This window comes from Lissotriton helveticus, chromosome 2_1, assembly GCF_964261635.1.
Source record: "Lissotriton helveticus chromosome 2_1, aLisHel1.1, whole genome shotgun sequence".
In the NCBI taxonomy this organism is placed as follows: Eukaryota; Metazoa; Chordata; class Amphibia; order Caudata; family Salamandridae; genus Lissotriton; species Lissotriton helveticus.
This window is the reverse complement of record NC_136059.1, coordinates 1384567026-1384585886: the sequence shown is the minus strand read 5'-3', so window position 1 is coordinate 1384585886 and position 18861 is coordinate 1384567026. Positions and strand designations below refer to the sequence as shown.

Below are 18861 nucleotides of genomic sequence, written 5' to 3'. Positions count from 1 at the left end.
CCGGTCCGACTCCGCGTCAGGAGTCAGAGAGGGAATGGGGGGGGCGCCGCGCCGCGCCGGAACCGACGGCGGAGTCACGGCGCCGCGCGGAGGCGGCACCACGGGTTGCCCCGATGGAATCGGCGCCGGAGAGGCCGGATGACCAGCCGGCGACGACCCTGAAGGGCCCAGCGGCGCCGGGGCCGGAGCCGCCGGCGGCGTCGGGGCCGGAGCACCCGGCGGCGTCGGGGCAGGTGCACCCGAACCGCTCGGGCCCCCAGACGGGACCGACGGGCCCGCAGGCGCCGTAGGCCCCGCCGGAGGAGACATCGCCCTCATAGCCATGAGGAACTCCTCAATCTCCTCGCGCGACGCGCCTTCCCCAGGGACCGACGGGTATGGGGCAGACGGCGTCGGCGACCCACGCATCACGCGGGCGTCGGGGGGTAGTCGGGGGTACGATGACGACGCCCCGACTTCTTGCGCTTACCTGAGGAACCGGAGGAATGGTGGCGACTCCCGGAGCGCTCATGGCGGCTCCGCGATCGTTCTCTCGACCGCTCCCTCGACCTCCGACCGGACCGGGACCGCTCTCGACGCGGGGCCGACACCCGGAGCTCGAGCAGCTTGCGGGACCGCTCCTGCCTAGCTTTACTTGTCAAGGCCCGGCAGTCGACGCAGGACTCCACGTCGTGGTCCGCGCCCAGACACCGGAGGCAGAGTCGATGGTGGTCGGTGACCGACATCAGGCGGTCGCACCCGTCGCAACTTTTAAAACCGGGCATCCTACCGGCACCTGAAGATAGAGTTAGATGTAACAAAAACTTGGTCAAAAGACCGGAGTACTGCTCTTCGGATCTGCGCTAACTGGCGCGGAAAAAAGAAGAACTGACGTCAGCGCGCGGAGGCGGCGTCTATATACTCCAGCGACGTCATCACGGCGCACGACGCCGACGACGCGGAGCCGCAGGGGACGCCTGCAGACGACGCCTACCGACGCGCAGGGGTACTGCTACGCAAAAGTTTCCGGATCCAGACTGACGCCTGGGGATATTCTAAGGTAAGGAATCTAATACTAACCTGTTTCTTTCAGATACCTTCCTTAATGGAAGCGGGACCCAACTTTAACATCTTACAGCCTGTGCAAAAATTGCCAGGGCGACATCTCCCATCTATTATGCTCCTGCAAGGAGCTGCTACAGGAAAGGAGACAGCTGTTAAAAATCCACGTTAATCAAAGGGAAATTTGTTCAAGGAGGCAAGCAGATTTGGCATGCTTTGATGCAGCAATACCACAACTAAACTGCAGACTAGTGCGATTTCTTGACGTAGCCGAGGAAAAAATCCCATCCCATCCCATACCGAAGCTTCTCCTGGGTTCAGGGGGAGCCTGACAGGTCATCCCACGCAGGTAGCCGGCTGCTTAAACACCAGTGATCACAGTGTTACTTCATCCAAATCAAGATAAGAGGCTGCTCCAATCAAGGCTGCTCTGGCAAGTCGTCACAGAGTGCTCAGACTGATCCTTTAGTAATGCATCTTTTCGGACAGTAGCATTTTCAGACTGAGCAATGAACTCCGCACTGACTGCATTACTCACACTGGCTGCTATCTGCACGAGTAACAAAGCACTTTTATTCTGTCCATAATTTAACTGTTTCAAAGCTTTTAATGATTTACGGAATTTTTCAAACGTGTAATTCATATTTTACTATGATCCTATCGTTTTAATTGAAATTTGTATTGCAATGGTTTTCAGTAACTATGCAAGCGTAATAAAATAAAATTCAGTTTGATGAGCAGCAGAACAAGGCTTGCAAGTGTTCCAACAACAGCTGTGGCAATCGCACCTTCAGTATCCAGTTGTTGAGCTTCAAGAATACGGATGCGCTAGACCATCGAAGATATGCCATAACCACATGAAGACATGGGGACTGATGGTATCCCACACAGAAGAACACTTTAAACAACTCTGATGTATTGCTCATGGATGGATCCCGGAACTGAGACAGGGCAGAGGCACCAACTATTGGGGCAGGGGAGCAATTTCAAATTTCGGGTTTCAAGGCTAGCACCTGTAGGAGATTCAATGGTGAGAAATCTGCAAGACGAAGTATCCAGTCAAACAGTTTAAATTGACCTCTTCTGCTTTCCCACTGTAGCATATTTGCAAAGATTAAGTAACGCATGCTCTCAGTCGGAGGTTGCTCAGATAAAAGTATGAACCAAAGACTGTCTGAAAAAGTGACAGAAAGGCACAGCTCTTTCAATATTTATGGGTTAACACCACTGATGGTTGCTACATATGACTGGATATATGAGCAGCAGTTGAACAGTACTCTCAAGTTAATTACTTCGGACAACAAAAGTTGTACATTCCGGTTATTAAGGGGGTGGGAGGAAAGGTAGGAGTTTTAGCAAGTCTTTTCTGAAGGATTCTGCTACAGGCCATGATGTACTGCTGAATCCTATACCCACTACTTCACAGGCAAGAATCATCAGTGCTTGAAACGGAAAAATAGAAGTGCAGGTACCCTATACCAGAGTACCTAGTTGCTTCTGAGAAATGCTGGCACTATTCAATGAAACATATTGCACCTCTGTTGAGAAGTGCTCCCTCTAAAAATAAAGAAGTGCAGATTTTCAGAGCCTACCTATTTTAAAGCACAGAGAATCATCATATACAGTCCCTTTCATGTTTATTTTATCACGATTCATTGTAGTAAATAAATTAGAGGCTGGACAATCAGTTTCACAAAAAATTTAAATAGGTTCTTTTAATTTCCATTTATTTTGAAAATAACACACTGCATTTTCAAAGTAACAATATACATATACATTTATATATATATATATATATATATATATATATATTTATTTATATATAAACTATAGCATTAAACACTGCAATTTCTAGGGAAATTTGTCTCTTTAGGTAAACAAAAGTAAATGCTTTTTAAATATCGTTTACAGAATTCACAATTTGAATACCTCATTTATTGAAAACCTTCCAAAATGGTAAACCTCTAAAAATAAATCTTTTTACACATTTATTTTGCGATTAAAGAATCTGAATTAAGTTAAGCGCCACAATATTTTCAAGATTTGGACAATCCTTCAAGGATTTCACTCATAAGTGAATGAATCCATAGATCAGTATCTGGACGTGATGTATCGACTACGTATGCCACAACTTTTCTATTCCAAGGATCTGCGCTTTCAAAAACGGATTGCACCAGTGCCACCAGAGGTTTCTTCTCCACATGATTACGAAAAACAATAGAGGCCTCCTCAGACCACTGTTCGCATTTCACTCCTGCAACAGAATACAACTCATGTTAAAAATGATCAGAGATACTACTGATACATAAAAGTATCAAGCAGCACCAGAACGCAAGTAGTTATCTGGGGAAATTACATGATTAAAACTAAAACTCCACCTCATATTACTTTTTCTTCACAATTTGTTACTAAAATCGTTACACATTTACTGTTCTGAACCCGGGTATAGTAGGATGAGGTCAGCCTACCACTCCAGATGTACCTGCCCATCCAGCGGATCAATCATCTCTGCTTCACTCACATGCCTTCACTAGTGCAGATGATGGAAGAAGTAACCAGGTGGAGAAAGAGCTTAACTGACTACATGTCCCAACATGTGCCTCAGCACAGTTCATCAAACAAGAATAGGCGAAGCCAATAGGTCTTGCCTGCGGGACAAGAGCTATTGGCTTCTTGTCAAGATGTACCATGTACAGCTGTGCAGCTGTAATGCAGCACTGCTTACAAAAAAACATTGGAAAAGGCACTAGGTCTGGTCTATGAGTGTTATTTTGGCTTTGTCAATGTTTTTAGCCATGGTGTACAGCAGCTACTGTTCAGCATGGCTGAAAGTAACACTTTTTTTGTTAAATAACTGTCAGTTTTTAACCATGTTGTGCAGCAGCTGTGCAACATGGATGAAGGTGTGTGTGTGTATATATATATATATATATATATATATATATATATATATATATATATATATATATATATATATTATTGTTCAACAAGGCCCGAAAGCATTTAAAGGATGCACTCGCAGTAGTTTACCAACAGGTTCTTTATTACGGAAAAGCCAGCGTCTCCAATTAAGGTGAGTTCTTCGCCGACGCGTTTCGAGGACAAGCCTCTTCATCATGGGCAAACTCCAGCATTACACAGATGGCTCCAATTAAGTTCTTTTAACATGCAGGGACCCCCAGTGGGTCATGCGCAGTGCGTTTCATTTGTATGTTGCATGTTGGGATCTTGAGTCCCAATCGGATAAATAGTGTGGCTCACAGTGACCTCCATGCAATGCTGATTATGAGAAAGTGTTCAATACCTTATATATATATATTTTACCTACTGGCGGTCGCCTCTAGGTAGTTATAGTTAGGACCTTGTTTCCATAGGAAATCCGCAACATTCTATTTGGAATAACTTTGGCGCCGGTCGACGAATCATTGCAAAATTCTCCAAAAAGATGGGGTGCTCCAATCCTATCCTGAAAGTTTCGGGGTGATTAGTCAAGCGGGGGCCGAGAAAAAAAGGGGGTCCAAAAACGTGTTTTCCCCATGCAATTTTCCATAGGGACCTTTAGGTGAGGCAACATCCCAAACTGCTGAACGGAATTACACCAAATTTGGCAAAAAGGTAGAGTTTGTTTAGCAGATTACGCTTTTTGTTAAATGGTGTAAATCCGTTCAGTAGTTCCTGAGAAAATCAAAATCATAGATATATATCCGAAGTTGTACCATACGCTTACTGTCCGAGGCCTCTACGCGTACCATTACGAGCACGAGCTGCATGCTAATTGGCTGAAAACTGTCTGTCAACACTCCAAACCAGGAAGTATTGGCAGCCATCTTGTGTCTCGGTAGAACCGAGGCACAAGAAAAGTGATAAACAAGTGCGCAAACGACGCAAAGGGGGCGCACCGTCACTTCGGAAAGGTGGGTGCTGCAGATCGTCCGAAGGGGCTACTCCCTACCCTTCAAGGCGACTTCTCCAGCCATGCCACCGCAGAACCACCGTGTATCGGGGGATCATTTGCGACTTCTGCAGGAGGAAGTTACGGCCCTCTTGGCCAAGGGAGCCATCGAGCGCGTTCCTGGGCCAGAAGTAGGGTGTGGTTGCTACTCCCACTACTTTCTGGTACCCAAGAAGGGCAAAGGGGGCCTACGCCCTATCTTGGACCTAAGGAACGTCAACGGCTTTCTCCGGAAGGAGAAGTTCAAGATGCTGACACTGGCTCAGGTCCTACCTGCCCTGGACCCAGGAGACTGGACGGTAGCGTTGGACTTGCAGGACGCTTATTTCCACATCCCCGTCCTGCCGGCGCTACCTGCGGTTCACGGTTGGCCACGAGCACTTTCAGTATACCGTGCTCCCCTTCGGCCTTACCAGCGCCCCACGGGTGTTCACAAAGGTGATGGCGGTGGTCGCAGCTCATCTGCGCAGGTTAGGGGTTTCAGTCTTCCCCTACCTCGACGACTGGTTGTTGAAGGCGGGCTCGCCCCAGACAGTCGTCAGCCACCTCCAGACTACGGCAGATCTCCTGCACCGGCTGGGGTTCTCCATCAATGTGCCGAAGTCACACCTGTGCCCCTCTCAGAAGCTCCTTTTCATCGGAGCGGTTCTCGACTCGGCGCGGTTTCAGGTTTATCCACCCGAACAGCGGGTCCGGGATATTCAGGCTCTGATTCCCATCTTTCAGCCGTTATCCCGGGTCTCGGTCAGGTTGACGCTGCGGCTTCTGGGGCTGATGGCCTCCTGCATCCTGCTGGTGCATCACGCCAGGTGGCGGATGCGGGCTCTGCAGTGAGACCTGAAGTTTCAGTGGGCCCAGCATCAGGGTAACCTATCCGACCACGTCCTGATCTCGGAGGGCACTGCGAGACAGCTGCAGTGGTGGCTCACGGACCGCGATTGGGTCAGCGGCAGATCCCTCTCCCTTCCCCACCCGGAGCACGTATTTGTGACGGATGCGTCCCTCCAGGGCTGGGGAGGCCACATGGGAGAGGCGGAGATCAGAGACCTCTGGTCTCCGGCAGAGGCCCGGCTCCACATCAACCTGTTGGAGTTACGGGCGATTCGTCTAGCACTGAAAGCATTCCTCCCCTCTGTCCGGGGGAGTGTAGTGCAGGTGTTCACGGACAACAACACCGCCATGTGGTACTGCAACAAACAGAGCGGGGTGGGGTCGTGGACCCTTTGCCAGGAGGCTCTGCGTCTCTGGCAATGGCTGGAACGCATGGGCGTGACCCTGGTAGCTCAACACCTGGCAGGTTCTCTGAACGCCAGTGCGGACGAGCTCAGCTGTCGGTGCATGATGGATCACGAATGACATCTGAACTCGGACGTGGCGCAAGGCCTCTTTCAGCAATGGGGAGAGCCTTGGTTAGATCTATTCGCCACCGAAGAGAACGCGCAATGTCATCAGTTCTGCACGTTGGAATTTCCAAGGCGGCACTCGCTCAGACGCTTTTCGTCGCGAGTGAAGCTGCGGTCTACTGTACGCCTTGTGGCTCCAGACTGGGCTCAAAGGTACTGGTATCCAGAGCTACTCTGTATGTCAATCGATCCCCCCGTTCGTCTGCCTCTTCAGGAGGACCTTCTGTCGCAGCAGCAGGGGACGGTCCTCCATCCGAACCTGTCCAGTCTCCACCTCCATGCTTGGAGATTGAGCGGCGACAGTTGAGGCCATTTGACTTGCCTCCCGAAGTCTGTAATGTCATTCTGGCAGCCAGGCGTCCCTCCACAAAGTCGGTATACGCCTGCAGGTGGAACAGATTTGTGGCATGGTGCACAGCAAAGGCTGTGGATCCTCCTGCTGCCCCTCTTTCTGAGGTTCTTCTCTTCCTTCTTTCTCTTGCCCAGCAGGGCTCTGCTCTGGGCAGTATCAAGGGCTACCTTTCTGCTCTTTCGGCCTTTCGGAGGATGCCTGATCAACCTTCTTTGTTCAAGTCCCCTATTGTAAATAGATTTCTAAAAAGGCATCACACACACATTCCCTCCTGTTCCGTTTGTGATGCCTCAGTGGGACTTGAACCTGGTTCTTACGTTTCTGATGTTCGCTCCCTTTGAGCCACTTCACAACTGTCCTCTTCGTCTTCTTACTCTGAAGACTGCTTTCCTGGTTGCCATCACCTCTGCCAGGAGAGTGAGTGAGCTCCAGGCCCTTTCTTGTACTCCACCTTTCCTTTTTGTCCATCCGGACAAAGTGGTGTTGCGTACTGAGCCTTCTTTCCTGCCCAAGGTTGTCACGGTCTTCCACATCGGGCAGTCTATCACCTTGCCTACCTTCTTTCCGCCTCCGCATCCCTCGAAAGAGGAAGAGGGGCTCCACTGTCTGGACCCAAAACGTGCGTTCTCATTCTATCTAGACCGCACACGCCAGTTCCGGATGGACAACCAGCTCTTTGTTGGTTACTTGGGCGTGAAGAAGGGACGGGCGGTACACAAACGAACCATTTCTCGGTGGGTAGTTTTGTGCATAAAGTCTTGTTATTCACTGGCTAAAAAGGAGCCTCCTGTGGGGCTGGGTGCCCATTCCACTCGGGCCACGGCGGCTACTAATGCCCTGGGTCGGGGAGTCTCCTTGCAGGACATCTGTCAGGCAGCTACATGGGCATTGCTGCACACGTTCGCAAGACACTACTGCCTGGACAGCCAAGTCCGGAGAGATGGCTTCTTTGGTCGTTCCGCCCTCCAGGACTATCTGGTGTGATTATTGGTTTGCAGACCCACCACCGGGGTTGGTATTGCTGGGGTATCTATTCTAAGGTAAGGAATCTAATACTAACGTGTCTCTTTCAGATGCACAAGTTACTACTTGTGTAACGCTATATCTGTAAGAGACATTAGTTAGTATTAGATTCCTTACCGACCCACCCATCCTTCCCGTTCTGCGAACCGATATCTAGGGTTAGGGTTACCCCCTTTCAGGGCCCTAGTTTCAACGGCACCAGTGTTGGTTTTTAACATGGCTCTGCGTTTCTGGCGTGGAAAAGCTGTGTCTAAGAACTGACGTCAGCACGCGGAGGCGGCGTCTAAGTACTCGGACGACGTCATCACGGCGCCGACGACGGGCGCGGAGCTGCAGTTGACGCCTACCGACGCGCAAGGGTCCTGGTATGCAAAAATTTCCGGATCCAGTCTGACGCCTGGGGATATTGTAAGGTAAGGAATCTAATACTAACTAATGTCTCTTACACATATATCGTTACACAAGTAGTAACTTGTGCTTTTCAACTAATGGGGCCTGCTCATAGAAGTGAAACTCCCCAAACGACGTCTGGAGCGGCGCCCATCGGGGCCGTCCCAACGTCGGAACAGGAATGAAGGGGGCATCGGGGACGGCGCCGCCTGAGGACAGCGCCGGAGGCGACACCTCATGGTCCGACGCCGGGGAGGTCGTAAGGTCCACCGGCGACGATCCAGATCCCGAAGAAGGTCTAGCGGCGTCCAGCGGCGCCGGGCCCGAAGGCGCCGCCGGGGCCGCTGTACCCTGCGGCGCCAGGCCCGAAGGCACTGGCGGCGTCGGGATAGCGGGAACCTGCGGCGCCGGGCCCGAAGGCATCGGCGGCGTCGGGGCCGAAGCACCCGACCCGCTAGAGGCCCCAGACGGGTCCGCTGGGCCCAAAGGCGCCGCGGAGCCCGTTGATGGAGAGAGTTTCCTCATGGCCATGAGGAAGCGCTCGATCTCCTCCGGCGCCGCGTTGAGCCCAGGGACCGGAGGGTGTGGAGCTGAACGTGGCGCCCGCGACTCCGACGGAGCCGCGTGGGCGGTGTCACCCGAACCCCCGGCCGCATCGCGCGAGCGTCGGGGGGAGTCCGCAGAGCGAAAACGCCTCTTGGACTTCTTGTGCTTCTTACCTGACGACGACTTCGACCCGGAGGAGTGCGGCCTACTCTCGGAGCTGTGGTGGCTCCGAGCCCGCGACCTGTCCCTCGACCTCCCGTGGGACCGAGACCTCTCGCGGCGCGGGACCGACTGCCGGAGTTCGAGTCGCCTGCGGGGCCGCTCCCGCCTGGCTTTCGAAGAGAGGGCCCGGCAGTCGGAGCAGGCCTTGTCGTTGTGATCGACGCCTAGACAAGTTAAACACAGGTGGTGAGGATCCGTGACCGACATCGTTCGGTCGCAATCCTCGCAGTGCTTAAAGCCGGGCATCCCTACGGCACCAAAAGACTTCGAGAAATGATCAAAAACGATCAAAAAAGGTAGTCAAAAATTGACTAGGGTTACTGCTTTTTCCAGATCTGCGCTTGCTGGCGCGGAAAAAAGAAGAACTGACGTCAGCACGCGGAGGTGGCGTCTAAGTACTCCGACAACGTCCTCACGGCGCCGACAACTGACGCGGAGCCGCAGACGACGCCTACCGACGCGCAAGGGTACTGCTACGCAAACATTTCCGGATCCAGTCTGATGCCTGGGGATATTCTAAGGTAAGGAATCTAATACTAACGTGTCTCTTTCAGATAGGATGTGTAGGTGTATGAGTACATATGATGAGTGAGTACATGTCTCGACCAGCACCGACACCCTCAGCACCGCCGAACACCTGCACTTCCAGATCCACACCGACCCCAACACCACCCTCAGAGGAACCCTTGTCTACAGACCCCCCGGATCCTGACCACAGTTCAGCGACTCCATCAGCACACATGCCCTCGCCTCCAGGGAGTACATCCTCCTTGGGGACCTGAACTTCCACCTCCAGAACAACAACGACACCAACTCCACCACCCTGATCACCAATCTCGAACTCAGGCAACTCGTCACAACACCCACCCACTCCGCTGGCCACACACTTGACCCCATCTCCTCCGCAAAATCCCACGTCTCCTTCAACCACACCACAAAAACCCACTGGACCGACCATCGCTGAATCCACTTCACCTTCCGGAAACCCACCACGCACCACCGCTCCCAACAGATGCCTCGCCACTGCTGGAGAAAAGTCACCGAAGACCAGCTAACCACCACCCTCGCCCTCAGACAGTGGATCGACGACTGCGCCAACACCCTCGCCCCGCTCAAGAAATCCTCCAACAGTCACACCAGCAAGAAAGTCAGCTGGTTCACTGAAGACCTCCAAGCAAACCTGCCGAAAGCTGGAGAAGAACTGGCCCCGTGAACGAACACTGGACAGCTACGCAGCGCACCATCACCTCATCAGATCAGCCAAAAGGGCCTCCTTCAAAGACCGCCTAGACAACAACGCACACAACAGCAAAGAGCTCTTCAACATAGTAAAGCAACTCTCCAACCCCAGCTCCAACGACAACAACATCCCACCTTCGCAAGACCTGTGCGACTTGCTGGCCACCTTCTTCCATCACAAGATCGCAGACATCCACGACAGCTTCAACAACACGACAGCCACAGCAACCACTGAGGCCCCCGCCCCCACCAACCGCCTACTCTCCTGGACCAACATCAATGACGACGACACCATCAAGATCATGAACACCATCCACTCCGGATCTCAGTCAGACCCTTGCCCAAACCACATCTTCAACAAAGCCAGCACCGCCAACAAAGCCAGCACCGCCATCACACCCCATCTCCGGAAAGCCATCAACATCTCCTTCGAGACAGCAACCTTCCCGGAGAGCTGCAAGCACGCTGAGCTTAACGCCTTACTCAAGAAACCCAAGGTGGATCCCAAGGACTTCAAGAACTTCCGGCCCATCTCCTGGCTCCCGTTCCTGGCAAAGGTCATCAAGAAGACCGTCAACAAACAACTGACACGCTACCTCGAGGAGAACAGCATCCTGGACCCATCCCAGTCGGGGTTCCGAAGCAACCACAGCACCCAAACTGCCCTCTTCGCTGCCACCGATAACATCAGGACCCCTGCTAGACAACGGAGAAACCGCGGCCCTCATCCTCCTGGACCGGTCAGCCACCTTCGACACGGTCTGCCATTGCACACTACGAACATGCCTCCATGACGCCGGGATCCAAGAGAAGGCCCTGGACTGGACCACCTCCTTCCTCTCCGGCAGCACACAGAGCGTCCGCCTCCCCCCTTCCACTCCAAAGCCACCGTGCGGCGTACCCCAGGGGTCATCCCAACACTGTTTAACATCTACATTGCACCACTCGCCAACGTCGCCCGACTGCACGACCTCAACATCATCTCCTATGCCGACGACACCCAGCTGATCCTCTCCCTCACCAAGGACCCTCACACCACCAAAACCAACCTCCACGAAGGAATGAAGGCTGTCGCCGAATTGATGAGGAACAGCCGACTGAAGCTGAACTCGGACAAGACGGAGGTACTCATCCTCGGATCCACCCCTTCGGCCCGGAACGACTCCTGGTGGCCGACCGCACTAGTAACCGCTCCAACACCCACCAACCACGTAGGCAACCTAGGGGTCATCCCCGACTCCACCCTTTCCATGACCAAGCAGGTCAACGCCGTCTCTTCCTCCTGCTTCAACACCCTCCGCATGCTTCGCAAGACCTACAAGTGGATCCCCACCGAAACAAGAAAAACGGTCACCCAGGCCCTCGTCAGCAGCAGGTTGGACTACGGAAAGGCCCTCTACGCAGGAGCCTCGGCCAAACTCCTGAAACTGCTTCAACGCATCCAGAACAATTCTGTATGCCGGATCCTAGACATCCCTCGCCGCAGCGACATCACACCCCACCGGAGAGACCTGCACTGGCTCCCCATCAACAAGAAGATAACCTTCAAGCTCCTCCCCCACGCACACAAGCCACTCCACAACACCGGACCAGCGTACCTCAACAGCCGACTCAGCTTCTACACCCCCACCCGCCAGCTCCGATCCGCCAACCTCTCCCTGGCCGCAGTCCCACGCATCCAAAGAGCGACCTCCGGTGGCAGATCGTTCTCCTGGAACAAGACCTGGAACACCTTCCCCATCCACCTACGCCAGACCCAAGACCTGCTGTCCTTCAGAAGACTCCTCAAGACCTGGCTCTTCGAGCAGTAGCAGCATCAGCAGCGCCTTGAGACCCTCATGGGTAAGTAGTGTACTTTACAAATGCTATGATTGATTGATTGATTACCTCTGGCCTCACAGTGCTTCAAAACGAAAACTGGTATAATATGGATGAACAAAATTCAACATTTTTTTGCCCAAGGTGACAAGGTGCCTTAGAATTACCTAGGCATGACTAATTTCACCGTTCGGGCACAGCAAAATGTTAGATTTGATAGTGATGGGTCCTGAAAGCTTTGTATGTATTGCTTCATTTTCAGCACCTCCTCCTCCAGGATTGGTGGTGGTTGTTCATCTCTTGCTGTTCTTCAGGACTGCCACAAGTGAAAGCTCGTGTATGCTGGTTAGAAAGTGACCTATGTATAGTTTTGGTTCATGATGTTTCTCATCATAGTTGTCGTCCTCGAGAATGGTGCCTTCAGAAGACGGGGAGATTAACATTGGAAGTCAAATAATGGCTGTATCTCATTGTGTAATTTAAGAGACACTGTTCTAGGAAATAACGCACTGTTATAGAGTGGTACACAGTGACCCTCCATCAGTTGTGTAAGCCTTTGTTTTAGTGCCCAGTAATGGGGCGGTGGTGTGTTATATATATATATATATATATATATATATATATATATATATATCCATATATCCAAAAGGCCAAGTTTAAAGGTATGGACACAAGCAAGACTCACTTTGAATAAAACTTATTGGGGATTAGAACTGTGGAGTGAGTCTTGCTCGTGCGAATACCTTTGATCCTGGCCTTTTTGGATATACAATAAAGGGGCCATGCACCCACTACCTCACACTGATCCTGCCTTGGTGGGCCTGACCTGGTTGTCTGTAGGATCACCCCTTTGTATATACACACACAATACGCAGTGACTGGCACCACTGCGTAGTTATAGTCAGGACAGAGTTTCCATATGAAATTGATTTTTTGTTTTGCTAACAACTTTGGCTGCGTTTGAACAATCTTCCACGAAAAAAAAAAAAAAGATTCACCCACCTCACCTACTTCCTAGAAGGTTTTGTTTTGAGGTGATTCATCAAGCAGGGATGAGAAAAAAGAGGGAGGGGAGGTCCCAAAACTTGTTTTCCCCCATGCAAATACCACAGGAAGCTTTGACAAAAATACAATCTTAAGGGCTTAACAGAATGACACCAAATTTGGTAAAAAGCTTGATTCTCACCAAAAAAAACGTGCTTTTTGTGATTTGCTGAAAATCCGTTCACCCTTTGAGAGAAACTAAGCTTTAAAATGTCTAGATATCTAGAAGGGCGGTATTATTTAGGCAAAAAAATGTCAAATGGAGCATTCTGATTGGCTGGACCAAGCAACGTGATTTACTAGCCACAACATGAAGAGATGTTGCGCCCGCCATTTTAGGACTCTGGATGTATGGTAGGTGTCCGCAGGAAGTCACGCAAATGAAAAGGGGGGGGGAAATGGCCAGCAATAGTGGGGTTGAGCACCCACGGAGAGTTGGGGGCAGGATTTGGCCACTGCCCAGGCCCTGCTCTCAACACCCCACTGTGCCGGGACAAAGGCTGTTCGGATGGTTCTGATAATTAGATATGGTAATAATATCTTACTTCACGTTAAAAAACACCCCTAGAAATTCACACACAAGATTAATGGTTCATGTGGCGTTATAATTAGGTATAACAATACCTAACTTTATGTTAAAACCCAACCCTTCATGGCCAAAGGCTGGGTGCTGCACAGGGTTGGCAATGATAAATGGTAATTAAATGACATAATACATAATATGGTAATAAAGAATGACTTCATGTTAACGGAAAAAAAAACTTAGAAATTCATTGAAAAACGGTTACAGTGACATTAAATAAGGATAAGCTGTCAGTTTAAAAATACAATTTTAAGCTAAAAAAAACAACTAAATTCACCAGTTATAAACAACGGAATTAACTATAACTTGCGTACCTGCCAGCAGTATCCAAACCAGAATTGATAACCTGTCTAGAGGTAACCTATCACAAACCACCCAAGTGAAGTGGTCTCGGAGGCGATACGGTCAGTTCAGCAGAACCAATATTGTGCTGTATCCTACAAAGCATGGGTATACTTCCCCAACAAATGTGTCATATGTAAATCGCGGAGTGACAAACTGCTTGCTGAAAAGTTCTTTCTTACTGGCTCTAGCTTCTTCAACTCTATCCAGCATGCCAGCCGGGAAAGCAACCAGAGTTTGTGTGGTATAGGATGAGGCCTGCATAACCAGGCTTTTCTGGGGAAGAATGAAGGGACAAGAAAGATGGATCTCCAGTTGCATTTCTATAATGCCGGACGTTCAAATGATTCAATGCTGGAGTGTATGTCAGCTTTTAACATGCAGTTGTCACTAGGTCCATTAGGGTCTCATTAAAATGCAGAACGCTCACAAAGTGTTAGACGAGTGTTGCAGGACCTCTTATGATAATAGACATGGACTTAACAATTGGCATGGGAAGCTCCAGACCATCTGCACTCTTTGTTAGGACTGAAAAATTAAGCCACTTCACGGAGGCATGGACCTTAGGGGCAGTTTATCACAACTCCAAGAAAAGTAACTAACCAACTAGCATGTTTGAGAGCTAAATAATTTGCTGTCAGATGAGGGTGGGAGAACATTAGCTGCTTCACTGCTATCGTATCAGTCATTTTGAATGGCATCAGGCACCTGAATCTGGTCGGAATCAAGGCCCAACAGCTCATGAATTGTGTGCCAGTAATGCTGAAGGGAATTGTTCCACCCTGAACCTTTTCTCCTCTACTATCCAAAGGGCTTTCCTTCTCAACCTCTGCAGGATAGTGTCAGATTTTGACAAGGGCTGTTCTAACGGAGGTACCAATGGTGCCAGCATTAATACCACAAGAAGGTCAACTGGCCAAGGTCTTGGCGCTGGGATGTTTGCAGATGAAGCTGGAAGAGTTCTTTATGAAATTACAGAGATGCAAGGCAAAGGGGTAAGATCTACCGGCAGGAATCAAAACCAAATGTTGAAAAGCACCATGCAGTTCGTAGGCAGTGACAGGGAGGACCAATGCACACCAAAACATTTCCAACACGGTATTTAAGAAGAAAGCCAGAAGGGCTTCCAGCACAGGAAATACTGGTTAGGCCTACACCAATGTGGGGAATGGTGCTGGCGGTTGAAGAGCAGTTGATGACCTTGGGCAGGAGTTGGTAATGCAAATGGAGGAGGCTTCTTAGGTGGAGCGATTTTCATTGGCTCTGGATGAAAGGATGAGTCTTCAAAGAGCAAACAACAACAGAGTGAATTAGAATTTGAAAGTGATTTACGCTTTGGCAAAGAGTCTCCATGTTTCTTTTTCTTGTAGTTTCTTCAGTCAATGATTTCGATCAAAGAGATGACCTAGACAGAAAGTTTGACCTACAATTTGAATGGTATCAAGCCCGGTGCTAAAAATGGACATGGACCATAAGACCTTTTGCATTGAGCTTATTTATGTCTTGGGGTGTATGGAGCCACAAATGTTGCACAACTTCAAGCTGTACCTTAACACCAAACACAACAGGCATATTTTCTGCAAGTCTGAAATGGACATTTATTCAGTACAGTCCAGACCATGCTTAGAATCCAGACTTTTAGTTATCCCTAAGCAATACATTTGCTAGTAGTAATTTCCAAGTTCATTTCTGCAGACATTCTGAAAAATGAATGAGAGAGTTCGCCGAATCAACAAGATAGATCCAGATTTCTGACGAATGGCACAGAAAAAAGGAAATGAGGGTTGTTGCACTTGGGTAGGCACTTCATAGTTCCAGTGAAGTCACCAAGAATTGTCTTGTGGGACAGCACAGAGATGGAGCCAGCACCCCATACCGGCACAAGACAGCTACAGATGGTTTCTTGATTCAGTCTGACGATATTCAGAATGTGAGGAATATGCAGATAGAAGCATTCATCAAAAAGGTTTCGCTTTTTTGTATTTCCAGATACAAACAAGTAACATACCTTTGGTAACGCTCTTTTTGGTACAGACTATCTAACTGCAGATTCCTCCACTCTTGAATATTCTCTAGGTGTCAGACAGGATCTGGAAACGTTTCAGCAGTACCCCTGCATATCGGTAGGTGGCCCTGTGCAGCTCTACACCAATGCTGCTCTGCCCTGCAAATAACGTATATAGGTCCCACTCAAGTTTGTCTATTTATGATTACGAAACTCCGCAACATGTTAAACAGAGAAAAATTTAAAGTGCCTTTCACGTCATCAGTGCAAGAATTTGAGAAATAATTTATGTACCACGAAGTTGCAATAGAACAATACAAATAACGAATACATAAAAGTAAGAAATACCCACATGGGGAACGCTATTAGCCTCTACAGCATACAAATTAGTGCAGCTAAATATATTTTTTAAAAACTCGTAAAAAAGTTACACATTCTATCACAAAATATTTCATTTGGAGGAATATAAAGTGATTGTGGTACTTCTGAAGCTAGAGGATAGATAACTACAAGCATATTGGCCACAGCCATTTCCGACAATATATTAGCAAACCAGTACAAATTAATAAAACATTGATAATATCTTGGGTAAAAATTTTGCACAGGTTACAGATCACTGATGAACCATACCATTTTGCTAAGAAGGGATTTAAAGGAAGCATGCCCGGCCTTAGCAGTAACCAAAAACAGCACACTCCATGCGGCAGACTCCACAAAGTATAGGCCTGTGTTTTGTTTATCAAACAGGAATCAATAGCCGGATGGTAACCCCTATTTAAAATACAGGCCTCCCTGTCCATACAAAAACTTAATGACCAGGTGGCTTGCTTTAAAGTAGCTTTTTAGTGGTGCAGCATCAGAGTAGAAATCAAAGAATGAACTAATTGCAGCAAATCTATCGTAATAATAAAATTTCTATAGATTAATTCATTTTCTTTTAGACCATCTCAAATGTATTTTCGGAGCCAGAACCTAAGTGTACCATGGTCGCTCTTTGATAGGCCCCCAGCTCAACACACTACTCCAGTGAGGTTCTGTATCTTAGTACTACTCGCCCTTAAGGTGGGCACCGAAGGAGATGGGTTAACGGAGGCCAGGTGTCTAAGAATTCGGCTTTCCATTGTGTTTAAAAATCCCCATTTTGACACATCATTCAATTCTGTACCATATTATAGGAAGGCAGGGATCTTTGCACGAAAGACCTCAAATAAGAGTTCAAAATGTCTTCTTCTGGCGGTCCTAAAACAGGAGCCCAGACATTTAGCCTGGGAAGTGGCTTTAAACAAATTATTTTCTATAGGAGCTTTCTCACTTAGATTTCCTTACACTATCTTCCCCAAACAAGGATACGATTTTACAGTTTCAATTTTTGACCAACCAAAAATCAAGCAAAATATCCATATTTCGGCTTCTTCAACCAATGCACTCTTAGTTTTGCTTTTAGATACAATAAAAGCTAATTTTTGGAGTGCCAACAGACAGCTATTTAGACCCTTAGACCCCACAATATTTTGTGGCTTTGGGTAGCAAATTCGCAAAAAAAAAAAAAAAAAATTTGCAGCCCAAAACCTCAAAATACTATTTTTGCATTGGGAACAAAATATGCCCCCACAAAAATACTGATGGTTTGTGCTCTGTCACTGCTCGAGACTATACTATGTCACAGTCTGTAATGTTACAGAGTCTCCAGCAGCACAGCTTGAGAGTTTGTACAAAAAAAAAAAAAAAAAAAAGAATGGAGACATGGGGAATTTTGGGGTTAAGAGGAGACAATTCAGGGGGGAAAGAAGTGCAGTGGAGGGTGGGGGAGGGGGCAGGAGAGCCTTTTAATGGCTTGCAGGGTCCGCAGGGGACACACAAGCGTGTGAGGTGGGCTGCAGGCTCATTGCTCAGGAAGGGGCTAGGTGCATTTCAAAGCCAGGCGACATAGGAATTTAACACTTCTGCTGGCTGCTGCTCCCCCTCCCTTTACTGGCTCACTGACAGCATTTTGTTTTTGTAAACCCATATTTTGCAAACACTTTGGAAAGATTGCAGGATTTTTACAAAAGTGCTGATTTTGCATATTTGTTTTGTTGCATATTGCAAAATCCTGGGCGGTCTGCTTAGGAGTTCGATCAAAAATCATCATTTTGTCTGCGTGAAGTAAGAACACAATAGGCTTTCCCCAAATATCGGGAACATACCCTCACTTTGGGCCAAGTATTCAAGGAGGTCTGAAATATATAGGGCCCACTCTCACCCGTTGCTGTCTATGCCCTCAGACTTAGAGACCCACTATCAAATTGTTTGTGACCAGTGTGCAGATTCCTAGACTTGGGACAGAGTTAATCAGTCTTAACAGATGAGGTAGCTCTGGATCCTGATCTGGTGGCATGGAAAACAAGCATTGGCGTAGCCAATAGGTCTCGCTTGTGGGACCTTATAAGTATTTTGTTTTGCAGCACAATATCCTTGTAACTAAATACTTATAAGGTCCCACAAGCTAGACCTATTGGCTATGCCAATGCTTGTTATGTTTTGCAGCAGGTCTGTATATCTTGTCAGTGGATATCTTGGGTAGATCTGCATGTAATACTTTGCAACGGGCAATGATTGTGTTTGCTCAGATCTATGTTCATATAGAATTAGTTGCAATCCTTTGTTGAGCAGTGATAAAAGGAAATTGTTTCCTTTCACGGTACCTGACTGAATGAGGAGAGTGAATATGAAATTGTAGGATTCATTCAAAACAGGAAAGAAAACAAGTTACTTACCTGTAACTACGGTTATCCAGTATTGGTATCTTTCATAGATTCACATGCCTGAATCATTCCCCGTCGACGAGGCGGGAGTCCCACGGTAAATAAAAAAGCAGTGCAAAAAGCACTTTGTAGTAGTAGTAGGCCCTAGGAATAGGCC

The 18861-nt window shown here is 48.7% G+C and overlaps 1 protein-coding gene across 2 annotated transcripts in view; it reads right to left on the bottom strand.

Moving 5' to 3' along the window:
* Nucleotides 1-2937: 2937 nt before the first annotated feature.
* Nucleotides 2938-18861, bottom strand: part of TDRD7 (tudor domain containing 7) — a 1293444-nt gene continuing 1277520 nt past the window's right edge. For both annotated transcript variants that reach the window (XM_078676318.1, XM_078676319.1), the window contains exon 17: nt 2938-3295. In XM_078676318.1, the coding sequence (XP_078532444.1) occupies nt 3078-3295 (218 nt within the window). In that variant the 3' untranslated portion in view covers nt 2938-3077. The remainder of the gene's footprint in view (nt 3296-18861) is intronic.